This window comes from Berghia stephanieae, chromosome 1 (genome assembly GCF_034508935.2).
Source record: "Berghia stephanieae isolate SIO BIC M18660-M18661 chromosome 1, UCSD_Bste_1.3, whole genome shotgun sequence".
Classification (NCBI taxonomy): Eukaryota; Metazoa; Mollusca; class Gastropoda; order Nudibranchia; family Aeolidiidae; genus Berghia; species Berghia stephanieae.
In genome coordinates, this window is record NC_088360.1 from 37,177,017 (window position 1) to 37,204,516 (window position 27,500).

Below are 27,500 nucleotides of genomic sequence, written 5' to 3' on the forward strand. Positions count from 1 at the left end.
AATATATATATATATATATATATATATATATATATATATATATATATATATATATATATAATATATATATATATAATTTTATTTATTTATTTTTATCTTTTTAAAAATAATTTTTGTTTTTATTTTCGTTTTGTTTTGTTTGTTTTTATTTTTATTTTTAATTTTTAAAATTATTATTATTATTATTATTATTGTTATTATTATTATTGGGGGGGGGGGGGTCACCCTGTATCAGACTAGAATGGTGTCTTTAGCATTATGCTAGAGTGCTAACATGATGTGTAACAATCATAAAGTCACTAAGTGGTTTATTTCCTCCCTGGTAACAATGTCTAGTTTTATCTGGTGCAACATCTGTGGGCGAGCGTTACTGTGTTTGATCTCGTTATAAAATCAAGCGATGTTGCAAGAGGTCAATGACCGAATGGGTGAAATTGCAAAACTATGGTTACCTCTTACACTTTTATGTCCCCACTCTATCCCGATTTAAATGAATACTTGGAACACGAAGAAGGCCGAGCCGTCGTTTAGTTTCCGCATCCTTTGTTATTCGTCCCCTTGTTCATCCTCAATGCATTTTGTATATTTATTTTTTATTTTGCTGACAAAGCGTCTGTTCTGTCCCCCGAAATGCCAATGTTTACTGTTTTCCCAAGTCTTTGTACGCTGCCAGTCTTCGGGCAACCCCATAATATATTGTCGACCGTTCTCTATTCTCGATTCATCCGATTATTGCTTACATCTTAAACTAGATGGCGGCCATTAGCCAATAAAAAAAAGCGGCTGTTGTCAAGTCTGCTCCAATCTGTGCGTATGACTGAGGTTATGATCCTAAAATTAAATTTAAAATGATCATAATTAAAACATTTAAAAAAAAATTGAGCTTTATATAGTGCAATATCCACTAAATGTGCTCAAAGCGCTTTACAAGGGGTCCCTGGTCAACAGCAGCATTTAACATGTAGGGCGGGACATGACGCCTGTTGGGCGATATTACAATTTTTCGAACATATACAACGCTGTTAGCGGCCAGGTACTCATTTTAAACCTGAGTACGGTGAGCGAATGTGAGTAAAGAGCCTTTTCGAAGGACTCAACTATGCGCCGAGCGCGAGGCTCGAACCCAGGACCTTCCAATCCGAAAGCGAGTGTCATACCACTAGACCACATAGCCGCCACAAGGCCTAGATGTAGCAATGACGATCTCACGGAAATCTTTGGGCCTTGTTTCGATCCCGAAGTGGCGCGAATCCAAGGAAGAATATGGAACACGGCGATTTCGTGTATGCTGTTTTTAAAAATTCATTACGACGCTTTTTACTTTTTATCAATAAATATGTCTGAAAGTTGGCAAGAGGTCATTTTAGATTATGTCAAACGACAAAACTCGTACGATCACTACAACACTGTTAAAAAACAGATGTTTGCCATTTTGAGTGAAATATTTCTGAAACTATCAAGAGCAGAGATTTTGCCGTTAATAAGGTTAGGTATTTATCCACATTTCATCTATTTATGTTTCAATTTCATCGGAATTTGACAAGTACTTTTCACGTATCATCACAAACCATCAACCCATTTTCAATTGCGATTCAATGAGTAAGAAGAGACAGCCGAACGCATTGGGTTGGATCATGACGTAACTATAGTACACTAGTCGACCATGGGTTGGATTTAACATTGCTGGAATGTACAATAATTTGCGTTAGTTTGAGAGTATTTCCAACAATAAGTCTATAACAATAATTGTTATAGGGATTATTTGGGTCATCAGACCTACAAATAAGGTATACCTCGACAAAAGCCTATTAATTCAATGGATTAAGAATTAAAGTACGATAAAGATAAAGGTAGACTCCTCTTTGAGGTGGAAGAAATCGCCAATAGATGGAAAGAATACGTGGAGGAGCTATTCAATGCGGACAGAGGTGACAACCATATACAGTCCTTTCTACGGGGACCCACAATCCTAAGATCAGAAGTAGAGAAAGCCCTATACTGCATGAAAACAGGGAAGGCAAATGGAATAGATGGGGTGTCAACAGAAATGCTGCAAGCACTGGGTGAATTTGGTGTTGATGTGATAACGGACCTTATGAATGAAATATACGAGTCAACGCACATCCCAGAAGACCTTCGCACTTCTATCTTCATACTGCTACCCAAGAAAGCGGGTGCAATTGAGTGTTCGGACTACAGAACAATCAGTCTTATGTGCCATCTACTGAAACTCTTCCTGACAATAATCCTGAAAAGAATCTCGTCAAAAGTAGATCGTGAGATTTCAGAACAGCAAACTGGATTCAAAAAGAACAGTGGCACCAGGGAGGCAATTTTCGACTTAAAAATCCTGTCAAAAAATACTTAGAGGTCCAAAAAGACATATATGCCTGTTTTATCGACTACTCAAAGGCATTTGATTCTGTTAGTCATCAGAAACTTATCCAGGACCTTGTGGCAATAGTGTGGAAGAGAATGATGTGGCTCTAATCGCTAATCTGTACTGGCAGCAAAAGGCTCAGATAAAAGTGCAGGCAGATACAACAGATGCAATTGAAATCAAGAAAGGAGTGCGCCAGGGATGTGTTATGTCTCCTTGCTTGTTTAATTTATACACAGAGTCTATATTTCGGCAAGTAGAAACAGCACAAGGGTTGAAGGTTGGTGGCCACAACATCAACAATTTACGTTACGCTGACGATACTGTCCTGTTGGCGGAAAGTAAGGAAGACCTACAGAAGCTAATTTCAAAAGTGAACGAAGAGAGTAAAGAAAAGGGGCTGTTCATGAATGCGAAGAAGACAAAAACAATGGTGATAACAAAAAAGAAAGAGCCCATAGACATAGATATAGAAATAGAAGAGTGTCCAGTGGAACAAGTAAAGGAGTTCACGTACTTGGGGCAGTTGGTAACATCCGATGCAAAGTCTGACAAAGAGATCAGGAGACGAATAATGCTGGCCAAAAATGCGTTCATGAAACTAAAGGCAATCCTCAACAACACAAATATCTCCATCAGAACACGAATGAGATGCACCAAATGCTATGTGTGGTCCATTTTCTTTTATGGTTGTGAAACGTGGACACTAACCGCACAGACAAGAACAACGTATTGAAGCTTTTGAGATGTGGACGTACAGGAGAATACTGAAAATACCTTGGACAGCAAGAAAAACAAACATCGAAGTCCTCGACCTAATGGGCCAAAAACAAAAAGAACTTCTTTTGACTGTGAAGCACAAAAAGCTGTCATATTTTGGACATATGCGAAGACATGATAGTCTCGAAAAAAGGATAATGGAGGGAAGAATTGAAGGAAAGAGAGGCAGAGGAAGACAAAGGAAATCCTGGACAGATGGCATCAAGGAAGCTACAGGACGGCGCATGGCAGACTGTAACGAGGCTGCAATGGACCGTGAAGGATGGAAAGCCATGACATCCGACCTCTGGAAAGAGATGGAACCCGGGTAAGTAAGGTAAGTAAAGATTTATACGTTAAAAGTACGTCATAATTGATGAAATAAAATATCAGGGTGATCTCCCTTGTCCCTTTCACTGCGTTTGCAGGGTTGCCAGTTTGGCATTTTAAATGCCAGATTCCAAAAATCTGGCATTTTTAAAAACCGTTTGGCATTAGAAAAATCATTTGGCATTTGGCATTTTCATTTGGCATTTTCTTTTCTTGTATATTATACTTCAAATGACACCTTTTCTTAATTATTTCTAAATGCGTAAAACAAACATCTTCACATTTCTTTTTCATTCTTAAAATCCAACCGTGGTGTAGTGGTTTAGCACTCCACTTAGTAGTCAGTAGGTAAATAATTACCCCAACAGGAAATTTAGTATAATTCAAAAAAAAAAACAAAAAAAAAACAAAACAAAAAATAAAATAAAGAAAAGAAAGAAACACGCAAGCCACCAGGATATGATAGTAAATTGTCTATCAAAAGTGAGTAGTTTTCTTAGTGGGGGTGGGAGTCAACAGACTTTGGCATTTTTTTGAGTGTTTTGGCATTTTTTGAGTCTTCCCCTGGCATTTTGTTGAAAAATAATCTGGCAACCCTGTGCGTTTGGCTTATTTTGGTGTTTAAAAGACACACCATTCCGTTGTTTGTTGTTTTTGTTTCAGTGGCATAAAGGTTTAGTTTGTCATCCCCCACATCGGCTAAATCTCTTAGTTATGGCTAATCTGATCACAGATATTGGTAGAGGTGAAAATTCAAAAGTTATTATTATTATTTATTCTTCTTTACTTGAATTCGCCGATGCGTAAGGCTTATATTTATATCTTCTCTTCACTTCTGACTTCACCATTCTTCCTCCTCTTCACCTCTTACATTACAGTTACAGAATACTTATTCTTTATACTTCAACCGCTGTTCTACCGCTTGATTAATAGATCCAACACAAAAAATTATGTGTAACTATAGCGTTTATAATCTGATCGAGAAAACCGTAATAATATGAATAACGTGAAGAACCAGTCACTCATTACTCATACTCATACTCATATTCATGGTGGTAGAAGTATAATTATAATTAATAAGTATAGTCTAATATCTTCTATAAAATATCTAATATTAAAAAATATAGCTATTAGTATAAAAGACCAATAACAATGATTAGAGAGAGGTCGATTTCATTCAGGTTGTTGTTTATAAACAACTACTCTATGTTTGTCTGAGCACAGTTGAAGTTGAAGGGGTTACAAATTCCATGTTTTGGATTTCAAAAGGCTGTCATTATCCCCAGACACGAAATTTAGTTATTCCCAGACACATATTTGAAACTCCGCTCTTTTAAACAATTGTCCACATTCCAGAATATGGAATGTTTCCAAATACACATAGAATAGAAATAAGGAAAGTTAATAAAATATCTATAAAAACATAAAATTAAACAACATTAAATCAGTCGTTACTACATATACACAATATGCGTCGACTTTGAAGTGGGTCTCATGGCCGAATGGTTTAGTCGTCTGCCTTGGAAGTTTTACCAGAATCGACGTTGTGGGTTCGATTCCTGGTTCCGCCACTTTTTTTTTTTTTTTTAAAATTCCGTCTTCTTTTTACAGAACGTTGCAAGGGATAAATGTCCCATCCATCCTCCTTTTTGTTTGGCCTTTTGTTCCGTTTGTGAGCATGAATTTCTTAAAATTGTTTTTATTTTTAAAAAAATATTTTTTTTCTCCTCTATCTGACCATTTGGTCGCTCTCTGAATATTTCTGTTTGCTTTTTAATTATTATTTTGGTGTTTAAAAGACACACCATTCCGTTGTTTGTTGTTTTTGTTTCAGTGTCTTTTTAGACACTTTTTGAGATCAGAAAGGGGACGAATATGACAATTTGCTAGAAACTAGAAAGGAACCAAGAGAGAGAGAGTTTAAAAAAAAAAAAGAGGTGGGGGGAGGATGGATGGGACTTTTAAAGAAGAAAAAAAAAAGTGGCGGAACCAGAATTCGAACCCACAACGTCGATTCTGGTAAAACAGGCGTCTGGGGATAACGAATTTTCATTATCCCCAGACAGGTGTTTGGGGATAATTACAGCGATTTCAAAAATCTACTGGTTGATTGTGGGAGGCCCTCCTCACAGGAAAGCAACCCAAAGTATTCCTTTAACTTTAACTGGCCTTAATCGAAAAAAAATCCCTCGTACCTCGAGCTAACCCTAATACTAATACTAATGCTCTGGAAAAACCCATATTTTAAAATTTGGCCAAAAAAGTCGTCCTTAAAATATTGATTGATTTAAATGACTCTCATCTTGGCAAAAACTCTCAAATCCAGGACTTCAGCGCAGGCACAGGTTTGAGAGTTTTGCCAAGATGAGAGTTATTTAAATCGATCAATATTTGAAGGACACGTTTTCTGGACAAATTTTTAATATTATGTGTTTTTCCAGAGTAGCTGCTTCTAATGGTGCTTACACAACTATGTTATGATGATTGACCCAATCAGCAAATTCCGTACGGCATTCGTGCATCGTCGCAAACCCACCCGGAAGCTTTGTCACAACACACTGTTCAACTAAATGCTCTGCGGTTCAGGCTCATTACCACAACAGGTACATATTGTCAGGTGGAAAGTCCCTACTGATGAAGAGAGTACGACAGAGTAATATACTAATAGAAAAAAAAAAAATGAAGACTGCTTCAATGACTGATTCAAATTTGTAGGCCCAGTAAAAATAATGTTATCAGTAGCTCTGTAGTAGAGTGGCACCACTCATTTACAACAGTTCACTCCACTTAATCGCACATCAGTTAATTGCACACTTTGCTTATACGCTACATATTCCCGAAAAACTGAATTTGTTTCTATATAATCGTACACCTCCTTAATCGCTCGACACCTTGATTCCACCTTAATTGGACAACAGTATACCGATCAGCGGTGAACTGACAGCTTACGAGCTACTGGACTCTGTTCTGCCACACAAAAGACAATGCCTGGATAATAAGATGAGGATGAGTCATCAGGATGTGACACACAACCCCTGACAAACACTGAAAAACTTGACATACGAGGGCTCTTTCAGAAATAACCGAAAAATGCCCATTGCTCAGCAACCAGTGGAGATTTTTTAATTCTGTAAACGTCATGATATTCCTTATTTCCTTACGGATATTCCCAGAAATTATGAAGTGCATCATTTTGCACAATGAATTTCTAGACGATTTTAAAGATGGCGGCCCACCTTGAAACTTGGTCAAAGGAGGAAATCAGAGCTGTCATACGTTTTTTGAACGCCAAAAGTCTGAATCCTACCGAAATTCATAAAGAACTTCAGAGTGTATATGGTGAGCATGTTATAAGCCGTACACAAGTCTATCACTGGTGTAATTTGTTTGAAGCCGGCCATTCCGACTTGACAGACAGGGAAGGGAGAGGGCGTTCGATAACTGCGACGTCAGAAGACAATGTGAAGCTAGTTGATGAGCTTATTCGTCAAGACAGGAGGTTGAAACTTCATGAAATCGCAAGCAGTCTTGAAATTTCGGAAACTTCTGCCCCTAGAATTGTATTTGATGAACTTGGCTACAGAAAAGTCAGCGCAAGATGGGTTCCTAAGCAATTGACAGACAATCATAAAGAACAAAGATTGGACATCTGCAGGGAACTTTTGAAAAGAAGCAAGAGCTCACGCAGAGTTCACGGGCATACTGCCAACGCCGGCGGAGACTTTCTAGGGTACGATGTGACTTTTCTTGACAGCATAGTCACCGGTGATGAGACTTGGTTGCACCATTGCACCCCAGAAACAAAGCAAGATTCGATGACATGGAAACATCCATCCTCACCTGTCGGGAAGAAAATAATGGGAACTGTTTTCTGGGACAGGCGTGGTGTTATTCTGTTCGAAACCTTACAACCTGGAGAAACAATCAATGCTGCAAGGTACTGCCAAACTCTTGACAAGCTTAGGGAGGCCATTCGCAGAAAGCGCCCAGGGCAGTTGACCAACGGGGTCATTTTGCAACACGACAACGCTACACCCCACACAGCACGAGTGACGCAAGGTTGGCTAGAGAAATATGGATGGGAGATTTTGCCACACCCACCACACAGTCCAGACCTCGCACCATCTGATTATCACCTCTTTGGGCCACTGAAACGTGAGCTGGCAGGAAAGCGCTTTGATGTCGATGAAGAGCTTGTTGACCATGTGCGGAAATGGCTACAAAACCTTGACGGAAATTTCTTCCGAGAGGGTGTCTATACCATGGTGCGGCGTTGGCAGAAGTGTGTCGACAGACTTGGCTGTTACGTAGAGAAATGAAGGACGAGTCAAGGTTTGAACACGTGCAAGAATTTTGTTGATAGCATAAAAAACGCGGATTTTACAGGCATTTTTCGGTTAATTATGAAAGAGCCCTCGTAGTAAACAAACTAGACTCCTTCATTAAAGAAGAATGCTTGACAGATGATCCACCAATATTGGCGAGACTGGAGACACAGGTTTATAAACAGCTTGCAGAGAATAGAAAGCGATCAACGCTTAGCGATTACTATTCTTACAAACAATAATGTCACATTTTGTTGTTGATTAAACTAATAAAAAAAGGAAAAGAAAAAACAAAAAACACAAATGAAATAAGTAAAAAACAAACAAACAAAATAAAGAAAAACAAAAACAAACTTCTAATGAGGACATGTCTTGACGGTTCCATACCCATAGAAAACTAAGAGCTGGAAGGTCCTACATGAATTGCACATGAAAGCTGGTGCTTAGATGCTATTCTTAGCTTCTTTGCTTAATCACACACACTCCTAATCGTAACACTAACCAGAACTCTCGAGGGTGTGCGATTAAGCGGAGTTGACTCTATTACTATTAATATTATTTCTTCCCCTTTCCCTTCTAAACATAACTGTTGATAAAATTAGGATATAAAAACATAAATCCTCATATATTTAACAAAATTTTTCTTTTTTTTTTCAATTTGGAGACACCACAATCAACCAAAAGAATCCATGCTTTCAATACTTTCATGCTTTAAATAACTTTCTGTACTTTTAGGAGCCAGGAAAAGAAAAGGATAGCAATTAAAGAACTTGCTTGAACAGATTTAAGTCAAAGTAGCAAACTTATTTCCGATAGAATTAAGACCACTTTCAAGAGGAATATAAAAAAAGAAAGATCTCACTGAGAGCAACAAGCAGTGACTAAAAAAAGCACCAAAAAAAAAAAAAAAGACCAGAATTCAAAACTGAATTAAAATTGTCAAAAAGAGTTCCAATTTGACCTACTTTGTCATTGACCGTTTGATTAGTTATCACAGACACTTCTTGGTTATTGACGGATGCTCTTATTACATCATTTATTTATTAATTTGCAGGTGCTGATGAGATGCCAAACAATTATGTTCGAATTCAATACAAGATTGAGAAAATGAAAGCTAAAAATCAAGGCCCTCCTCCCGTCTGTAAAAATGCTGATATAAGTGAAGAAAATTTTCATGACTGGTAAGTTGACTTTAATTTTTTAAAAACAAAAAACGAGCTTTTGTTGCTTTGAAGAATCCAACTGTGATAAATGAACGTTTTCTGTTGTAAGGATAATCTATAAATCATGAATGATTACACATCTAACATTTATATATCTCCAATTGCAAATTTGTACAGTGGTTAAAGCGTCTTTGTACAGGGATGGATGTTGGACACGAGATCATTATCATCATCAGTTGTCATCATCATTTACTTCTGGTTGCCAGTACTTCAATGTTTAATTTAATTGATTATTCATGAGTAATATACTTAAATGTTTTTTCAATATTAATGGAAAGCCTCATTTTAAATATTAATAATAAATCCAGAGATCATTCCAGATATGGTTTTGGTCACTTGTGCCTAATTTAAATTAAATTGTTGGAGATAAATATCACTTAATGGCTTTTATAATGCATAGGGATTATTGATAAAAATCAACTACATGGGGTTTTGAATGACTTGTTACCATTCTTTTAATTCAACTTTGTCTGTTATACCAAATATCAAATTGAAAGCACAGGGGTAAAAGAAGTATATGGATGTACTTTTTTAAATTTGTAATGAGAAATATGGTAGTAATCAATTCTCTTCTCACAGACATGTCACGCATCAATACATACATCAATGTAGACTTAAATACTCCATGACAGTGTGGAATTGAATTCAACCATTTTGGTAATTGCAGATGATAATGCATTGCACTAATGAAAACAACTGCTTATTCCAGGGGGGAAAAAGAATAAAAAGCAAATACATGTACACAAAATATCTAATACTTAACTTATAGTACATTTGCAAGAAAAAAAATGTCAGGTGTTGCAATTTTTTTTCTCTCTAAGTCTAAGCATTTTTTTTTTTTTTTTCATAAAAAAGGTTAATTATTATGTTCTCTGTATATTGATAAAATGTCGCCAGAAGGCTATTTTCTTCCCAGATCCAAAATTTACAAAGACCTCCACATGTCAACAATTCTTCATTCTATATAAAATCGGTTGATATATGAAGCAAAACTTTTCTGACCAAATATAAAAGGACGTTTCACCAGTGCACAACGGTTTGCATACCAAATGTTAATTTGATTTGTTTGTCTTGCCCTGTTTCTTCTACCTGTTGACATATCTTATTTTCTAGCTCTTACTATGGCACTGTGTCTGGTATATCAAATATCAAATTTCAGGGGTAAAAGGTGTATATTATTGCTTTTTTTTTTTTTTTTTTTGTAATGAGAAATATGGTAGAAATCAATTTTCTTCTCACAGACATGTCATGCATCAATGTAGACTTTATTACTCCATGACCTATAGTCAAGCCGCAACAGTGGCTTGACTTGCAACAAAGTTTTAGCAAAGTTTACTCATGCAGTCTAATTTGAAATTATATTTTCATGAAAACTTACTGCTATTGATATCAATTTCAATTGTTTAATGATTAGAACAAATGTATATAATGTATTTTCTGAAATGAGATATTAATTTTTATAAAATATATACCCTTAAATGCAGTTTTTAAAATCCTTTTTTTAAATGAATCTTTTCATTGCAGGGGATTCAGTGTCATTGTTCGTGGTCATCAAAAAGGCGATATGAATAACAAAGCTTACAAACCGTTCATTGCTAAATTGCCATACGAAATAGTTCCCTCAGCATCTTATTTTACTGTAAGTACAATTTAATGATACAGCAATAGTTTTCTAGGTTGTACATCTCTTAGCACTTTTAAACTTCAAGGCCTAGTAACAAAAATAACATGATGATAATGACAATAATCATAATATAAGTATTTGATTATCAGAATAGTAATAACATTAACAATATTAAAATGGTGATAACAACATTATTATTTTAAAAAAATTTGTCTAAAGGTGGAAATTCATGTCATATTTCAAAATGGTATTTCACAATGATCAATGAAATAAATGCATGTTAATATGATTTCTTCTTTCATATCGAGCATTGTCACTCTCTCACATGCAACATTTTCCCTTTTCACATGCATTCTCAAACCTCATATATATTGTGACCTTTTTTAAAAAAGAAATTGGTCCTGGAAATCTATTTTAAAAGTATAGGATTTCAATTTTGAAATTCTGGATTTGAGTAAATATCAATTAAAATTGTTTTATTGTTGGACAAGAATTTTTTTTTAAAAACCACTTGCTTAAAGCGCTTTAGAAGGGGTCTCTGGCCAACAGCAACACTTAACATGTAGTTCATGACATGTAAGGCAATATTACCTTTTTTCTTCGGACTGAGACAACGCTGTTAATGACCAGGCAATCATTTTACACCTGAGTGTGGTGAGAGCAACTATGCGCTAAGCGAGGCTCGAACCCAGGACCTACCGATCCAAAAGTGACTGTCATACCACAAGATCACATAGCCGCACGAAGAGAGAAACAAAATAAACTTTTCATATTTCTAAGAGAGTAAAGAGGAATTTTATGAAAAACTAAATCATTGGGTATTTCACAGGTCTATAAAATGGTGAATCAACTTCAAGGAAATATATTAGATTCTTAAAATCATGGCCTAAATGAACATTCAAAACAGCAGAATGGAGTTGAAATGTGAAATAGACAATGGCAGTGGCTTTTGTTTCTCTTTCTCTGGGCAAGACGCTGCTTTATTGCAGAACACGTCCAACTTATTATTAGATCTTGTTAAATATGGGATTTTGAATATTTATCTTTGCTGCAAGTTCAGGTTGTTAAACAGGAATCAATTTCCTTTCCAATGAACTTAGCAATAGCAAAAATTATATCATGACAAGTCGAGAATGCTAAAGACACAATTTGGTTGATGACGCTCTTGTTAATGCTGATTTCGTTTGTCATGTAGTGGACAGCAATTTTTTATATTTTTTTTGGCCTTTAATTCATACTAGAACTTTTTAAAATTATACATCATAATTATTGGATTTTTTGTTGTTGTTTGTTTTGTTTTTAAATCAAATCCACTGTAAACTTGTAAAATATATAGTCATGCAGCTTTTTTTTTCACTGTTGTTCTAAAAGTTACTTTGACTCTGTTTTTTTATGGTATTTTAAATTTCAAAATTAGTTATCTCAATATATTAATGCTCATTTTAGGCCTGCAAGTAATATTTTCTCTACTTTCTTACAAGGTTGAAGATGACTTTCTGTTTGCCTGGTTGAAAAAGAAAGAGGAAAGGTCTTGGGAGGCAGAGATTTCAATGGATATGTTGGAAACAGCAGACAGTTAACAGTTTATTTGTGCATTGAATATTATGATTTATTAGTCTACAATGAGATCCACAGTCAACTTGTTTTGCTTTTATATATATACAGTGGAATCTGCATAAAGTCAGCACCCTTAAACTCATATCATATCGTATCATAGTCATAGCGTTTAAGAGCTAATAGGTTTTTAACATTTTTAACTGCTCTGTGAAACTTTTCTCAATAGATATAATAATTTTTCAAAGTTTTCTAAACAATATTTTTTTTTAATTTAACGATTTTGAGTATAAATTACGATTTCAGAAGATTAAATATCTAATACATGAATCAGTGACATATTCAATATTCGTAGTATAATATTCACTATGTACATTCATTTGACATGTCCAACTTTGTACTTTCAAGAGTTTCAATTAAAGTAATTAAAGTTAACTTCTGCTTTTTTTTTCTTGGAATTTTCTTTATTGCTTTGTCTGGCATTATTTCCATACACACTTTTTCAGACCTTATTTTCTGCCTAATGTCAACACCTCTTATTGGTCCCAAATTTCCTGTTCTTTATCGAAGTGTGTTCCATTGATAAATGATAATGTCAACCAACTTTTCTGATTTGGCAGTGTTGGCTTTATTAGCATTCCAATGTATTTCTATCATTTGAGATCTGTATCTTGAAAAAATGTTATTGTTTTGTTGTTGTTGTTTTTGTTTTTTTTTTAATATGAAGCCAAAACCACAGATATCTCTTGCATTGACTCTTATAAGCATCGTTTCTTTTTTTTTTTTTTTAGGATAATTTCTCCTGTTTATATATACATATCTCTTATGCTGTGACTTTTTACATTTGATAAAAATGAATTTTTGGGAGGAATTTGATTAACTATACTCAATTATGGGAGCAAAGTGGCTGAGTGTTTAAGGCATTGCACTGTGATCCGGATGACCCGGGTTCGAGCCCCGCTTCAGGCACTTTCGTTTTTTTTCCTTGAGCAAGATTGTTAACCCACAATTTGCTCACTTGGACAACATGGGTGAATCCTGTTGACGTCAGACATCTTGTTTGATGAGTAATCTATATTCCTTTGTGGAATGCCTAGGCGACGATATCTTATGATATCGTGGCGCAAAAGGCATAATTTAAATTAAATTTTTAAATACTCAATTATGTATTTAATTTAACAAAATCACGTTGATCTATATGCTATGATTTACTTTTATAATTACTCAAGACAATATGATATTCATTATAGTTTAATTAGAATGTATGCATCGCAGATTATACAACATTACTGCTTCATGATATGGCATTTTATTTAGTTTGTTGCTGTAAATATTTACATTTTCAAGCATGCCACACTTTCTGCTTCTAACCGATACTTTATGATTTTTGGATTACTTTTCTACCATTCTTTCACTGCTCAGTTGTTTTTTTTTTTATTCCCCCCCCCTTCCCCCTCCTCTTTTTTTCTGGCCAACGTAAGTATATTCGTTTTGTTTAGAAATGCATCTGTAAGTTATATTATAATGAGTGAAAAATAATTTAAATTGACATTATCATAATAAAGCTTGACTGATTTTGGTAAATCACAGTTGAATTTTGATTCAATATTTCGAACTTGGATTTTGAATGAGATTTCGAGGCAAAATGTAATATCAAAGGGCGAAGTTTTTTTTTTTTTTTTTTTGGTTTATTTTGTTTTTCTTTTTTTTTGTTATAAAAATAAAAGAGATTTGAAGGTTTAAAAGCCAAATTCTTATTTTTAAGTTCCTGATTCCACTTTGGACAGGCATGGGATTGGCAAGTCTGCCTCTGATACCATTTCATGAGTGATAAGTGTGAGTTAAATTTTCTCAAAGTTTAAGCTTACTTTATAATCATCGCGACATGTTTCGTTTAATGGACAATAAAATGGATAGAAACCATAAAATGTCGATGCCTGTATCAAACTATCACTGCAAACAGTTACATTTTAACATTTAACTCGCAAATTAAATGACATTGCAAGTTGCTTTCTCCTAGGTTGGAATTCCAAAAGTTGCAAGTGCCATTATTCTAAGTCGCACTTGTGTTTATACTAAAAATAAATGTGAAAGTTTATCCACTGTTTACAAGGTGCTAAGGATGCTAAGGATATCAATTTTTGTATTAAAGTATGAAGATGTGTTATTTATCAATGATTAATAAATCCTTTTTATCTTTATTTTATTTTTCAGTAATATATAGTCGTGATATACAGGGTGTTTTTTTTTTAATGGCTACTGGATAAATAATTGAAATAGCTAAAAATCTAAAATTGTTAGAAACATCTGATTTCTTTGCTGTAAATTCTCAGTCAATTAACTGAAATCAGTCAATTCGTCAAATTCAAATATTTTTAAAAAGGGAAGAAAGAATTGAATAAAGAAAGAATTCATGAATCGTAGTCGATTGATTGTAAGGTTAATTAGGAATGTTCCACAGCGACATGCATAGCTCATGGGCCGTTTATATTAACGATGGATATATTGCCAAGGCTAAGCGACGCTTTTTAGAATTGCCATGTCTGAACAGACACCATTGTATTTTCACACAGCCTTCGTGAAATTATTTTTTCACTTTCCAAACCTGTCGTAGCCAATTTTAACTGAGCCGCCGAGCGATAAATTTCACTGTTTGGTCTAAGCCAAAATTGACCACATTTACTTGAAGGACAGGAAAAATATGAAAAAGAAAAATTCGAACACCGGAAGTTCGTTATGTAGACACCTTCAAATCGAAAGTTAAATGATTGCTACAAGCACATCTCGATTGCTTCATGCTGTAAACAAACTGGTTGACCATTTCTAAGTTTCTTCATTGATTGGGTACCTTATTATAAAGAACAATGGTGAGTAGCCTAATTAATTATCGCGCAAATTATTTTTCTGCCATTGCCTTGCTCCAGTGAGCTTGCTGTTTACCTTTCATTTGGATTCTTTGAATTTTACCGCTACGACGAATTACGAAGAGTTTCAGTTTCAGTCAATTTTTATAGAGCTCATTTACAGGTCTATTGCATATTGTTAAGATATTATTCAAGTTTTGTGTCATATTATAAATTTTATCTGCACATAAAATTTGGTTTCTGAATTATGTTGTTTTAAAGTAAAACCATGGAAGATGCATATTTTACAACAAAAAAATGGCAGACGACGTAGAAAAAGTGGAAGTTTTTTTTTTTTGTGTCTTCATGATTTCAAATCATCTACAAAAGTAAGAAGACTGTACCAACTAGAATATGTTTTAAAAAAAACACCAAATGTGAATTCAATACAACAACAGTATTGAAATTTGGATGGCATTGGATTTTTGTACACACAGCTTAACATCAGAGCCACAACGGAAATACTACAAAACACTTGGAGAGAGTTGAGGAAGCGGTTAGGTACGTTGAGAGAGAATGAAGGATCCTACGTAGAGATTTTTTAGCCCTGTCTTGTGTGCTAAATAAATTTTGTGTAAAACTGATCAGACGCTTTTTTATTTTTCTTTATTAATACCTAAATCTAGAGGTGGCTAAATGAGTCAATAAAATGTATAGTGAGATACTTTACTATACAATTGATTTTTCTTCTTATGTTGCGTCAAAAAATTGCCTGAGTCAAATTTTTCCCTTTTTACAAAAAGTGTGATTGTATTTTAACAGCTATAGCATCTTCCTGAAATTTTTCCCACAAAAAACCTGAATAATAGTAGTCGAAGACTATGCAAAAGACTAGACATTTCTAGTTTTTAAGGTATTTCAATTCTTTATCGGGTAGTATATAAAATAAACACCCTGTATAATATTTATTTAGTTTTAGTTTTAGTCATGTTTTTAATTAATTGGCCTTGTATATTGCAAATCCTCCTTTTCCTATGCAAATTATTATAAGCATGAGAATGCTGATAAAATTAGTGTGCTGGAATTTTTTGTCACAGCAATTGAGTGAATGAATTTTAAAGAATAAAATTGATGAAATGGGTATATTTGTTTAGATGTCACTTTATTGTATTGTATTTTATTTTTTTATTCAAAGATGTAGGAAAGAAGATAGAAATGTGAATTTGTTCACACCATATGAGTAAATGACTTTCATTCGAAACAGAAAATGTTAGTATTATTACTATTATTTATTTTTATGCTTAACACACTGATTTTGTCATTGTCAATTCTCGCTATCATTTGGTTCAACTTGCTACATGCAGATGCAAATGTAACACTCATTCCTCCTGTGTAAACCAAATAAACCCCTCTGTGTGTGTGCTTGAAAGAAGTAATAATGCATGGGTTTACAAAGTGACTTGAGCTTATTTCTGTAATTTGTTGTCTATTTTAACAAAATTAGGATATATCAGTGCCGTTGGCATCAGACGACATGCTAATACTATCGGCATCAGTCATGGGTGTACCATTAGCACCAAGTGGATGTGCGCTAGTGTCATTTGCGTCAGGTGGGGGTGGGTAAGTGCTGTCAGCAGAGGCAGCCGATGATCTATCTATCTTGGATTGTTTCAAAGTCACATTTTGCTCCACACCGTACTTGCATTTGCAGACTCCTCTCACTGTGAACACTGGCCTTTCACGGTTGTCTTTAGTGAACTCCTTACAATTTTCGAAATATCTTTTTACAGAGGCAGATACAGTTTTCAAATGTTCTTTTGTCTCCTTGTTTCTATAAGTCACTATAACCTTGCCTTCAAACACACACCTAATGGTGAAATCTCCTACATATTTGTCTTCCTTGATGTGTAGAGTTGCTGTGGTTTGGAAGCCCGATGGCACGTCGATTGTGTTGTCCACTGACCAAGTCAATTCCTGTTCAGTTGAATCTGAAACACCTGCAATAAAAGACTAAGAGATTTATTAACTGACATTCCAAGACGTATTTAAAAAAAAAAAAAAAGACATGGTCTAGGATTCATCAGTACTTGCAACACTCTTATGAGTTTGAGTCCCGCTCTGGGCGGAGCGTAGTTAAGTCCCTGGAAAAGGCTTTTATTTCAAATCCTCTCATCGTACTCGGGTGTAAAATGAGTACCTCGCCATTAACCTCGTTGTCTTGTCGGGGAGGGGGAGGGGGGGGGGGGGTTGTAATATCACCTACATATTAAGTGTTGTAGTTGGCTGGGGACCCCTTGTAAAGCGCTTTGAGCATGTTTAGCAGATTTGCTCTATATACATGTTTATTTTTGGGTTGTTTTTTTTAAAAGAGGGTTTGGGTTTTTTTCATCGCCTAGGACAATCTGATATAATTTCAGTGTCAGTATAAAGTAAACTGTTTGGATTATTTAGGCGCCAAGAGCTGTTTGTATGGAATAGGCGCGGTATAAATGATTTGCCTTATTATTATTATTACATGCTAAGAGCAATGTGAGTGTGTTAAGAGAGAGATAGAGAAGATAAAAGGTTAGAGTAATTGCGGGAAAGATTTAATGAGAGAGAGAGAGAGAGATGCTTACACACGCGTTTGTGTGTGTGGTCTGCGTGTCTATAATAATTGTGAGGAATAAAGATGGATGGGGAAGGAGTAATGGAGTCGTAGGAAGAGGGAAGTGATTAAGATAATATATTGAAAATAAGCTATTGTGTGGTGTGAAAAAGGAGAGGGTGTAGAGATACAATATGTGCGTGGGTGTTTTTATTTGGTCCAACGCCAACATTGTGGAAAAGTGTTCATGACCCTGGCCCATTTTCATGTAAGGTGACTAGATTTAGTCCTTCACCAGTCTAGTAAGAGACGTGCTAGTCTTAAGCCCGAGCGAAGCAAGTGACTAAAAAAATCGGTTCTTATGAGCGTTTCTAGTCTCAGACTAGCTGGGCTTTTGCCTAGAGCTGGGCTTTGTAAAGACGTTGCCTACTTCGGGTATTTTGTGCTGGTAACAACAAGTTCTCTAGTAGAGGATGGCAGGTAAGATACCAGTATTCACACTCTTCAACGCAAAAGATTCCCAAAGAGGAAATTAGCAACACGTCCGGTATATAAATATATATATATATTAACTTTGCCATAGCCACATGATGAATCAAGTCACGTAATATTGACTGTCAACGGATAATTCTATATTTAGATCAATGAATCTCGAACAAATTGAACAAAACAAAAAACAAACAAACAAAACGGAAAGTATGTTCTGATGAATAAGATTATTTCAGTCAGTTACAATGCCATCAAAATAACTATTGTCTTCATTCTACCTTTTCATCGTCTTTTATTTATTTATTATTTTTAACAATTTTGTTCTTTGAAGCGAACCCTTCGACTTCACTCTTCGCTCGGAATTTACGAGCCCTATTAGATTCTGTTGTTGTTTTGTTGGGGTTTTTAAAAAGTTTTTACTCACAGCAATGTGTACTTTCGACGATCTGTACGTTTCTTACACTTTAAAAAAAAAAGTCAGTGTCAATAGCAACAGGACACTTTTTGCCTCTGTCATTCCTAACCGACGTTTTCCTTCCGATTCGAAAATCTCTTAATCTGAAAAAGGCTGCTATCTTGTCTACTCTATGATGTATCAGTAACTAGTCTTAGGCCGACGATAAAGTCAGAGCCTAGCAAGGGCCTAAAATTTTGCAAATCTTAGTCCGAAGGCGCCCTGATTTTAGCCTGGAACTTGCTTGGTCAGCTCACATAAAAGCGATTTTTTCTTTCAAGTCCTTGACTAAAGTCAGAGACAAAGCGCTAGCCCGCCTTAATAAAAACGAGCACTGGACAGGATTATTTCTGTGTAACAAGAACTCCCAAGTTGTATGCATTTTACTTTTTATTTCCCTGTCTTTAGTTATTTCAGCCTCTCCAGATGACAGCACTGCCTACGTTAATAATTTCATAACATTAAGTAAGTAAAGAAGCAAAGAGCGTGCCACTGGCCCACGCTGTCTGACCTTTCCACATGGCTGAAAGTGGGACACTGTGGAATAAGACGGAAGATGCCATCAGTCTGGCCTGAGTTCGGATCCCATCACTGCAAAAAAGTTTTTTGTATCCTCCATTGTCTTCTGGTACTTCTCTCCTCACTTTATTTGATATTAATGCGGACTGCCTACTATTACTATTACCAAAAATTCATAGAATTTCAGTTCATGAGCATCTCTGTGTCATTTAAACTTATTGAAAATGAAATTTGGTGCCAAACTATATAGTTTTATAGATTTTAAAGTTATATTTATTCCTTAAGTGGGTAGTTGATTTTTTAAATTAACTATCACGACTTCAACTTTTATCTCTAAAAATTACGCATTTTAAAATTTTCTAGTAGGCAGGTCTATGTTAATGTAACTATAAGTAGCAATGATTGAAGCATAGCTACCGACCTTGTTCCTTGGTAACGTCTCTCTTGAATCCAACATTGGCACCGATGACAGGCGTGGGTGGAGACAGTTTCAGACTGAGACTCGCTCCAAAAGTGTACGTTCTACTGAAGGTGACGTTACACGTGGATTTCGTGCGCCGCTCTGTGCGAAATGAGTAGGTCTGGGTCTTGGGGGTGTCGTTGGCAAAGTTGGTAGTGAACAAAGCAAAGGCTGAAGGTTCGCCATAATCGGTGCTTTTCACGTACTGGGTTTCTCCTTTCACAAAATAAATAAATAGAATTAAATAGACAAGCAGATATGGGCTCTAAGTGTATGTATTATTCAGTCATTTAGCTCTACTGCATGTTTCATCATCATCATCATCATCATCATCATCTCTCTCTCTCTCTCTCTCTCTCTCTCTCTCTCTCTCTCACTCTCTCTCCCCCCACCTCTCTCTCTCTCTCTCTTTTGATTTTTAAAAAATCTGGCCATTTTTTACCACGTGTAGAGCAATAAAGGGACTCTGTGTGTATCATCTTAATTTCAATCCAATTTTCCCTGTCTGAAGTTTGCTGTCCTAATACTGTGCGAACGGCTAGGTTCTGCCTAAGCCCAAGGTTGACTCATTTTCCTCGATAGAGACTCAGATATGAACCATTTTTAAAGATTATCATTGTCAAAAAGTGGGATAGAATATAGTTTTATTCTGTGAATCATTTCTTTTAATGAATGTGTATAAGTAGAGATCACCTGATTCTCGCGAAGTCCCAGGTTTGAGAGTTTTTGCCAAGATGAGGATCATTTAAATCGATCGATATTTGAAGGACGAGTTTGCTGGCCAAATTTTAAAATATGGGGTTTTCAAGAGTACGGCAGCATAAAGAGATACATTCCAGTATCTACATCTCTACTTAAAGGTAGCAGTAGAAGATTCAAGCTGTTTTACATTTATATGAAATCAAATTCAGGGTTAAAATTAAAAAAAAAAAAACAATGATGGTCATGACAATAATTATAACATTGAAATAAAAGAAGCTGTAATTGTCTATTAGCGAAAACATTTTAAAAACCAACAAATTGATCACTTACCATGTGTTATGTGCATAAAATCCCAATTTATGGTAGGGTTGTCTAAATCTGCACATTTTTTCTTGTCCGAATCTAAAAAGGACATTGCATACTTTTTCACCACATCTTCCAAATTTAATAACTCAAGCTCACAATCCTCGGATTTGCTGAAAATTAATTTTTAAAAAAGAAAGAAAACGAATTAATATTCAATAATTAATTTAACTGATAATTATATCCCGATAAGGAATATCTTGTTCTTGAAACTTTTGTGTTTCTTCTGGTGTTGATTTTTGTTCTTCTTTTGTTTTGTTTCATCTTTTTTTTTCTTTTTCTTTTTTTTTTTTTTTTTGTTCTATGGAGGGGACTATAATTTTTTTATGTCAGGGGGATCAGTTGTTTTTGTTTTGTTTTTAACATTTGTTCTGATTGATTCATTTATTATATTACATAAATATTTGGTTCCTGGGGTGGTCATTGTCCCTCAAAGCATATTTTGTTGAACAAGAGCCGTGTAAATTTTGCTTGAATGACAATATTCTCAGTTCGTGTAATAATCCGAATCATGGACGCTCTAAAATTATTCTTTACAGTTTGCTGTCGACGCGGCAAGGTTATTGTTATTTCCCTTACACCCATTTAATTTTTTCTTTTACTTAAATTCGCGTTTATGTTTGAGACAATAGATCGGATTTCGGTAATTCTGTGGGTATCATTCACTTTTTATTATTTATAGCTTTCCCGCCACCACCTTTCTCTAAACAACACCAATTTTATTTTTTATTCCACAAATATGTTCCTTTATGCAACATTAGTTACCGCAAGGCTTTGTCTTTACTTTATCACTTTGCTATTTTAACACACTAAAATGGAAAAGAAGAGGGGAAAAAAAAAAACACACAAAAAAAAAAAAACTAGATACACTTTCAAATCAAGCTGTATTTGCTTCTCTGTCCATTGCACCAATTCTTTTGAAGGATTTGTCTTTCCTGCACATTCATTCACGACGCCATCCAAACAAAGTGGGACTTTGAACTATAGAGCGGTTCGCAAAGTTTGCGTTGGGCAATCAGAGTGGCCATTGTCGCTTCACGTGATTTACATTTCAGTGAATTCACGTTTATACGCATGCGCGTCGGACTATTCTTTGAAGAACTTCCCATGCTTCTCAATCACTTCTATTGAAAATACCCATTGTTGTAATTAGAGAGGTAATTGTTCGATTGTCAGCAATCTTAAATACGGCTTTAATGGTATGGTTAAGATCGTTTTACTTTCATTTAATCATTATTTTGCTTTCCCGCCAGACTCAATCCAACATGTTTGCTTCAAGCAATGGTTGTTTATCTTGTAACCCCGCCCCCTTCTTCGGGCTTTGATTATTACAGGACGCTATTATTATATTCCGATTACTTGACCTAAAGGGGCATACGTACTCATGTATTGTGCTGGTCCATACTCTTAATAATTTATCATAAAGAAACTGATTAAAGTTTGATTGTGGTGGCTAATTTCACAATAACCAAAAGGATGACTCTACGATTTTTTTTTTTTTTTGTAGTTAGAGACATATTATAAGAAAGGACTTACCGATCTGTACTTATTTGCAGGTCTGATAACCTAATTGTTATGGACTCATAATTGCAATGGAAATAGGTACATCTCAAACCAACGCAAAATATTTCCATTTCAACAAGCTTAAAACAAGCCTATAATTCCGTTCATCTATCAGACCTGCAAATATGTGTGCGTCGGACTTAACCTATCCTAATATTATGCAATATCTAATTACTATAATGGTAGGTACATACTCCATCACACTGTGAAAACAAAACCAAACTCTCCAAATCACGCTGTCCTTGTTTCTTTTACATTACATCTAAATCAAACCTCTTGACTGTTATTAAGTCATTCGTTCATAATCCTGACATTCCCTCTTGAGTGGGATCCGAACCAATTACTTGTTGACAAAGTTTGTATAGAGACGATAGTCTAAGTGATACTAAGCTGCTAGAAGCCATGGACTGTAAATGGTAATAAAATAAAAATGAATATAACAGCTTCGAAAGAAAAAAAGGAGAGAAACACAGAACTTTTCGGGCTCAAAACCATTCTTCAGCCAACAGCAAGAAATGAAAAAAAAATAATTAAGAAATAAAAAATGAAAACATAAATACATTACACAAAAAAGCAAAAAAAAAAAAACAACAACAAAAAAAACAAAAACAAAAACATTTTAAAAATAAACAATGAAAAGATAAATACATTACTAAAAAAAAAATAGATCGATGATATGTTTTCATTGTATTTTTTGTTGTTGGCTTTGAGCCCGAAACGTTTGATATTTTTTTCTTGAAGCTGTTATATTTATTATTGTTTACTACTTTTTATAGAGACGATAGGATGGCAATCCTCCCTCTTTAGTGTAATTTACTGATCGACAATTGAAGTTAAATACCAATGTGTTCGCATGTCCATTAGCAGTAGAGTACTTTTCTCGGATAGAAGAGTATAATCTTTTTAAAAGCGTTCGCTCTAAAACAGCCCGATTGTTAGGTCTTTTAGGACACCCTTCAATTAGTGTGTGTGTGTGTGTGTGTGTGTGAGTGTGTGTGTGTGTGTGAGTGTGAGATAGATAAATACTCTATCATGACAATAAAGCCAAACCACGCTGTCTTTGTTTCCCTATCCACTAAATCAACCCTCTCTACAGATTTGCCCTCGTGCACAATCTTTACAATCCTTTTCGAGTGGAACTTGGACTTGCGAGCGATTCACAAAGTTTGTCCAGGGATTTAAAGTAGCCAATGCCCATTTAGGTTAGTGTGATTAATCGTTCGATTACTAAACGCACGTGCGTATACGTCCACTCTCTCTCTCTCTCTCTCTCTCTCTCTCTCTCACACACACACACACACACACACACACACACAAGCATCGGTAGAACATCAGTCATTCTTTCAAGCTACAACATGTTATGATTCAATTTCATTGCTCGAGCTGTCTCGAGACTACGACTGTGGTAAAACCGTACGGTAAAACCCAATGGTGACCCATCGTCTCAAACTGCTATTATATTGAGTAAAGTCCACGATAGACGAGATTTTAAAATAAAATGGTCAAAAATATGAAATTCTAGTCGCACTGTATAAAACTATTGATGGTATGCGTTAAGGTGATACTCACAACTCAAAACTATGTGCAAACCTTGAACGTTTATGGTCTTATTGATAGAATTTACTGAAAACATCATACAACGGCTGTCTAAAACAATAGCAAAGAGCTGAGTGACGTCCAGTTTGTTCCATCGATATTTATTTTGGCAATTTTCCTAAATAACACCTTGATATAGTACTATCTTTAGGAAATAGGTCACAACTTATTGTGGTCTTGTCGTTGTAATAGGGGGAAAAGTCTCTACATATCCTTACTGTAGGGCAATTAGAACTATGCTTATACTAATTACCCCAGCAACGGCGGCCATCGTGGTTCTAAACAAAGAAAATCTGTACTTTTTATTCTCCATGCTGGCTAGAACTTTTCATATGTCTTGTGATCAGAATGTGTAAAAGTCAAAACATGATCAGACTTATAATGTTTTTTCCCCCTCTGGATACACTTTTATGCTCGTCGGAGAAATATTTCATAAGGGCGTCCGCGATTGTTCCGATAGTTTAGAGCCAGTTACTAAGTTACCATGCGTCATTTCGAGGGAAATGGCCTCTGCGCGTAGACCCAGGCGCAGGCCACGGATAAGTAAGTAAAGTAAATGAGATGTAGGACATCATATGTTGTAGGTCCCAGCATTTTTTTGCAGGTCTCATCACCCACATTGTTATGGTCTCATTGTTGTAATGGAAATACTCACAAACCAACTCAAAATGCTGTCCATTCATTACAACAATATTAGAACAAGACCCTAAATGCGTCCGTTTAACAGACCTGCAAATATGTTCATGTCGGTCACAGCCCTTTGGTAATTATCTACTGTGTACATAGTAACATTTACAGATCCGTTACTTCGTCTAGTTATATGATTATAGAAATGCAACTGCAAGTTCATTTTACCCGTGAATGTTTTCACGTCTTTAAATCATTTCAACAATGAAATTTTAAATGTCAAATTTGTTTCCCCCCGGATTATTTACAATTTCTCTCTCTCTCTCTCTCTTTCTCTCTCTCTCTCTTTCTCTCTCTCTCTCTCTCTCTCTCTCTCTTTCTCTCTCTCTCTCTCTCTCTCTCTCTCTCTCTCTCTCTCTCTCTCTCTCTCTCTCTCTCTCTCTCTCTCTCTCTCTCTCTCTCTCTCTCATCTTTCCAAATTTGGAATTTGCTGCATTCCCCCAAACTCGAACGAAACCCATTTAAAAATACACCCCCCCCCCCCCTCCTATGCCCTAGAAAAAAAAAAATCAACCAAAATATCGACAGAATAAAATAACCCTGAAATATCACTTTGTGGGCCATCGGGTCATAATGGGTTCATGCTATTTCTCGAGACTCAAACATAAAGAATCGATGTTTTCTTTCCTTTTTACTTCTGTTTCTTTCTTTTACGAAATTTATAATTTATGTTTCAATGTAACTAATTTGGATTTTTTTTCTATTCTTTTTTTAAAAAAAGCTTTTTTCTCAGATGCAGTTTTTCAAACATTTAAAAATATCTACCCCTTTATCTTCAACATAAAATTTAATTATGAATTTATGTAGCGATTTTCATAATTATATATATTCTTGAAATAAAGTTTAATTTAACTGTCTTCAGTCAACATTGTGTTGACAAAATCATATGCACTGACAAAAGTCATAAGATAATTGTTCATGAATAAAAAGGATACCCAGTTTTTTCAATTAATCTTGTAACTAAGTAAATTAAATTAACATTATAACAATTATGTAACCAAATGCAACATGGCGATCGCAATCACGGAAACAAACTTCAGAATAAAATATGATCAGTTTTTCATGTCTTTTATAACAGTAATTTGTATGTGGCTTCAAGTTCGTTGGATAATGACTTTTCAAAATGGTTCTGTGCCGCTCGTCCCCTATCCCTCAGCATCCCTTTACATTGGTTTAAAAAAGGAAATAGTTGTGTTAAGTGAAAAGAAAGACAGACAAATTCGTCTGTATGGCAATACGCTTCAACAGTCATGTCGTCACTTCCCTCGTAATGACGAATTGTAACTTAGTAACTGGCTCTAAACTATCGGAACAATGGCGGACGCCCTTATGAAATATTTCTCCGACGAGCATAAACGTGTATCCAGAGGAGAAAAAAACATTATTAATCTGATTCTGTTTTGACTTTTATACATTCTGATCACAAGACATACGAGAAGCTCTAGCCACGATGAAGAATAAAAAGTACCGACTTTCTTTGTTTAGAACCACGATGGCCGCCGTTGCCGGGCGGCGTGACATCAGACTACTGAATCCAATTACAGAAAATAACTTTGCCATACATCATTAACAGTGCTCACAGCTGTCCAAATATTGTAACACATCTTGTTAAAACGCGAGGCTGAAACACAGAATTGTTTACAATTTTGAGATAGAAAGCATCTCATATACAGTCCGATACATAGACAGCAACAAAAAAATAAATAAATAAATAAAAACAACAACAACAACAAATAAATAAATAAAACAAAAACAACAAAGCAAACATATAAACAAAGCAACCAAACAAAACAACTCGTATGTGATAAATGGATGGAAAGAGAGAAAAGCTATCAATGAACATCCCATTTCCGCCGTAATGAATTACTCTCGGGTTATTTTTGTTTCATTTCGTTCTATATTTTTGTTTTGTTTTGTTTTATTTTTTCTGGGGAAAAAAAAAAGGGGGGGGGAGGGTGTTGTTTTCTTTTTACTTTTTGTTTTTGCTTTGTTTTGTCTCTTTTTGTTTATTTTGTATTTGCTTTTTTTTTTTGTTATGTTAATCCAGGGCTCTGGGTGGGGATCCTGACCTCCCATAGCGGACAGGGAGGTACATACTGTGTCTTCTATCCCCTTATATCTGTTTTCCAACATGCTTTCTGTCTTTGTCTTGGAATGAGATTACTTGGTTTTTTTCCTGGCCCTGGTCGGGGTCCTGGCTGGGAGGGAAACAGTCAAATGCATAGTCATTGTTTTCGGAGATGATATTTTTTTCCTTGTAAATCATCTCTCTGTTATGCATTATTATATTTGTTATTTTTAATGTATAATGTAAGCATTTGAGTGTATTCCTCTTTGTTGGATTTTGTGCATGTGTCCGGATGAGACTTATAGGTGATCTCAAACTAAGTACATTGGTGATATGCTCTCTACATCTGATCCCTATTTGTTCCCAGTTCCCCTATGTCTTACTTTCTCTTGGATGATTCAATTGTAATTCTAGAACTTTTTACTTTCCCATTTTCTTCCTTTTTACTGGCGCTGATATAACCTTAATGTGTTGCAAGCGCCGTAAAACCCTTAAAAACAAACAAAAAACATAATCCAGGGCTCCAGAATTACACATTGGAATGTTTTCCATTGTTGTTTCCTTGAGACCCATACGGTCTCTCTTTGAGTATATATAATATGTTATATTGTATTCCAAATCACGCTTGTCCGTCAGACTTGATCGATCAGTTTTGTGACATCCATTGGGAGTCTGTCATTTGTCAATCCATTCACCTCAGCCTGGGGCTGTCTTGACCACTGAATGGCTTTTGTTATAAATCTGACGGTTATACTCTCTCTCTCTCTCTCTCTCTCTCTCTCTCTCTCTCCCTCTCTTTCTATCTCTCTCTCATACACACATACACACACACTATATATATATATATATATATATATATATATATATATATATATATATATAGAGAGAGAGAGAGAGAGAGAGAGAGAAATGAGAGAGACTAAGAGATCTATACAGAAAGATAAATAAGTAGACAGCTAGATAGATAAATAGAT

General features: G+C 35.3%; 2 protein-coding genes across 4 annotated transcripts in view; one reads left to right on the forward strand and one right to left on the reverse strand.

The window, feature by feature from the left end:
- The window catches only part of LOC144973406 (uncharacterized), a 16,801-nt gene extending 622 nt beyond the window's left edge, over positions 1-16,179 (forward strand). The window contains exons 1-4 of one of the 3 annotated variants that reach the window (XM_078915795.1): positions 4,049-4,214; positions 8,849-8,975; positions 10,542-10,656; positions 12,123-16,179. In XM_078915795.1, the coding sequence (XP_078771921.1) occupies positions 4,184-4,214; positions 8,849-8,975; positions 10,542-10,656; positions 12,123-12,221 (372 nt within the window). In that variant the 5' untranslated portion in view covers positions 4,049-4,183 and the 3' untranslated portion in view covers positions 12,222-16,179. Of the gene's footprint in view, positions 1-4,048; positions 4,229-8,848; positions 8,976-10,541; positions 10,657-12,122 lie in introns of those variants that run through there. The other 2 variants (XM_078915817.1, XM_078915806.1) reach the window with 2 other exon arrangements.
- Positions 13,640-27,500, reverse strand: part of LOC144973394 (uncharacterized) — a 20,960-nt gene continuing 7,099 nt past the window's right edge. The window contains exons 2-4 of the mRNA XM_078915768.1: positions 20,580-20,725; positions 19,509-19,763; positions 13,640-17,035 (exon numbers count right to left, since the gene is read on the reverse strand). Coding sequence (XP_078771894.1) covers positions 16,539-17,035; positions 19,509-19,763; positions 20,580-20,725 — 898 coding nt within the window. The 3' untranslated portion in view covers positions 13,640-16,538. The remainder of the gene's footprint in view (positions 17,036-19,508; positions 19,764-20,579; positions 20,726-27,500) is intronic.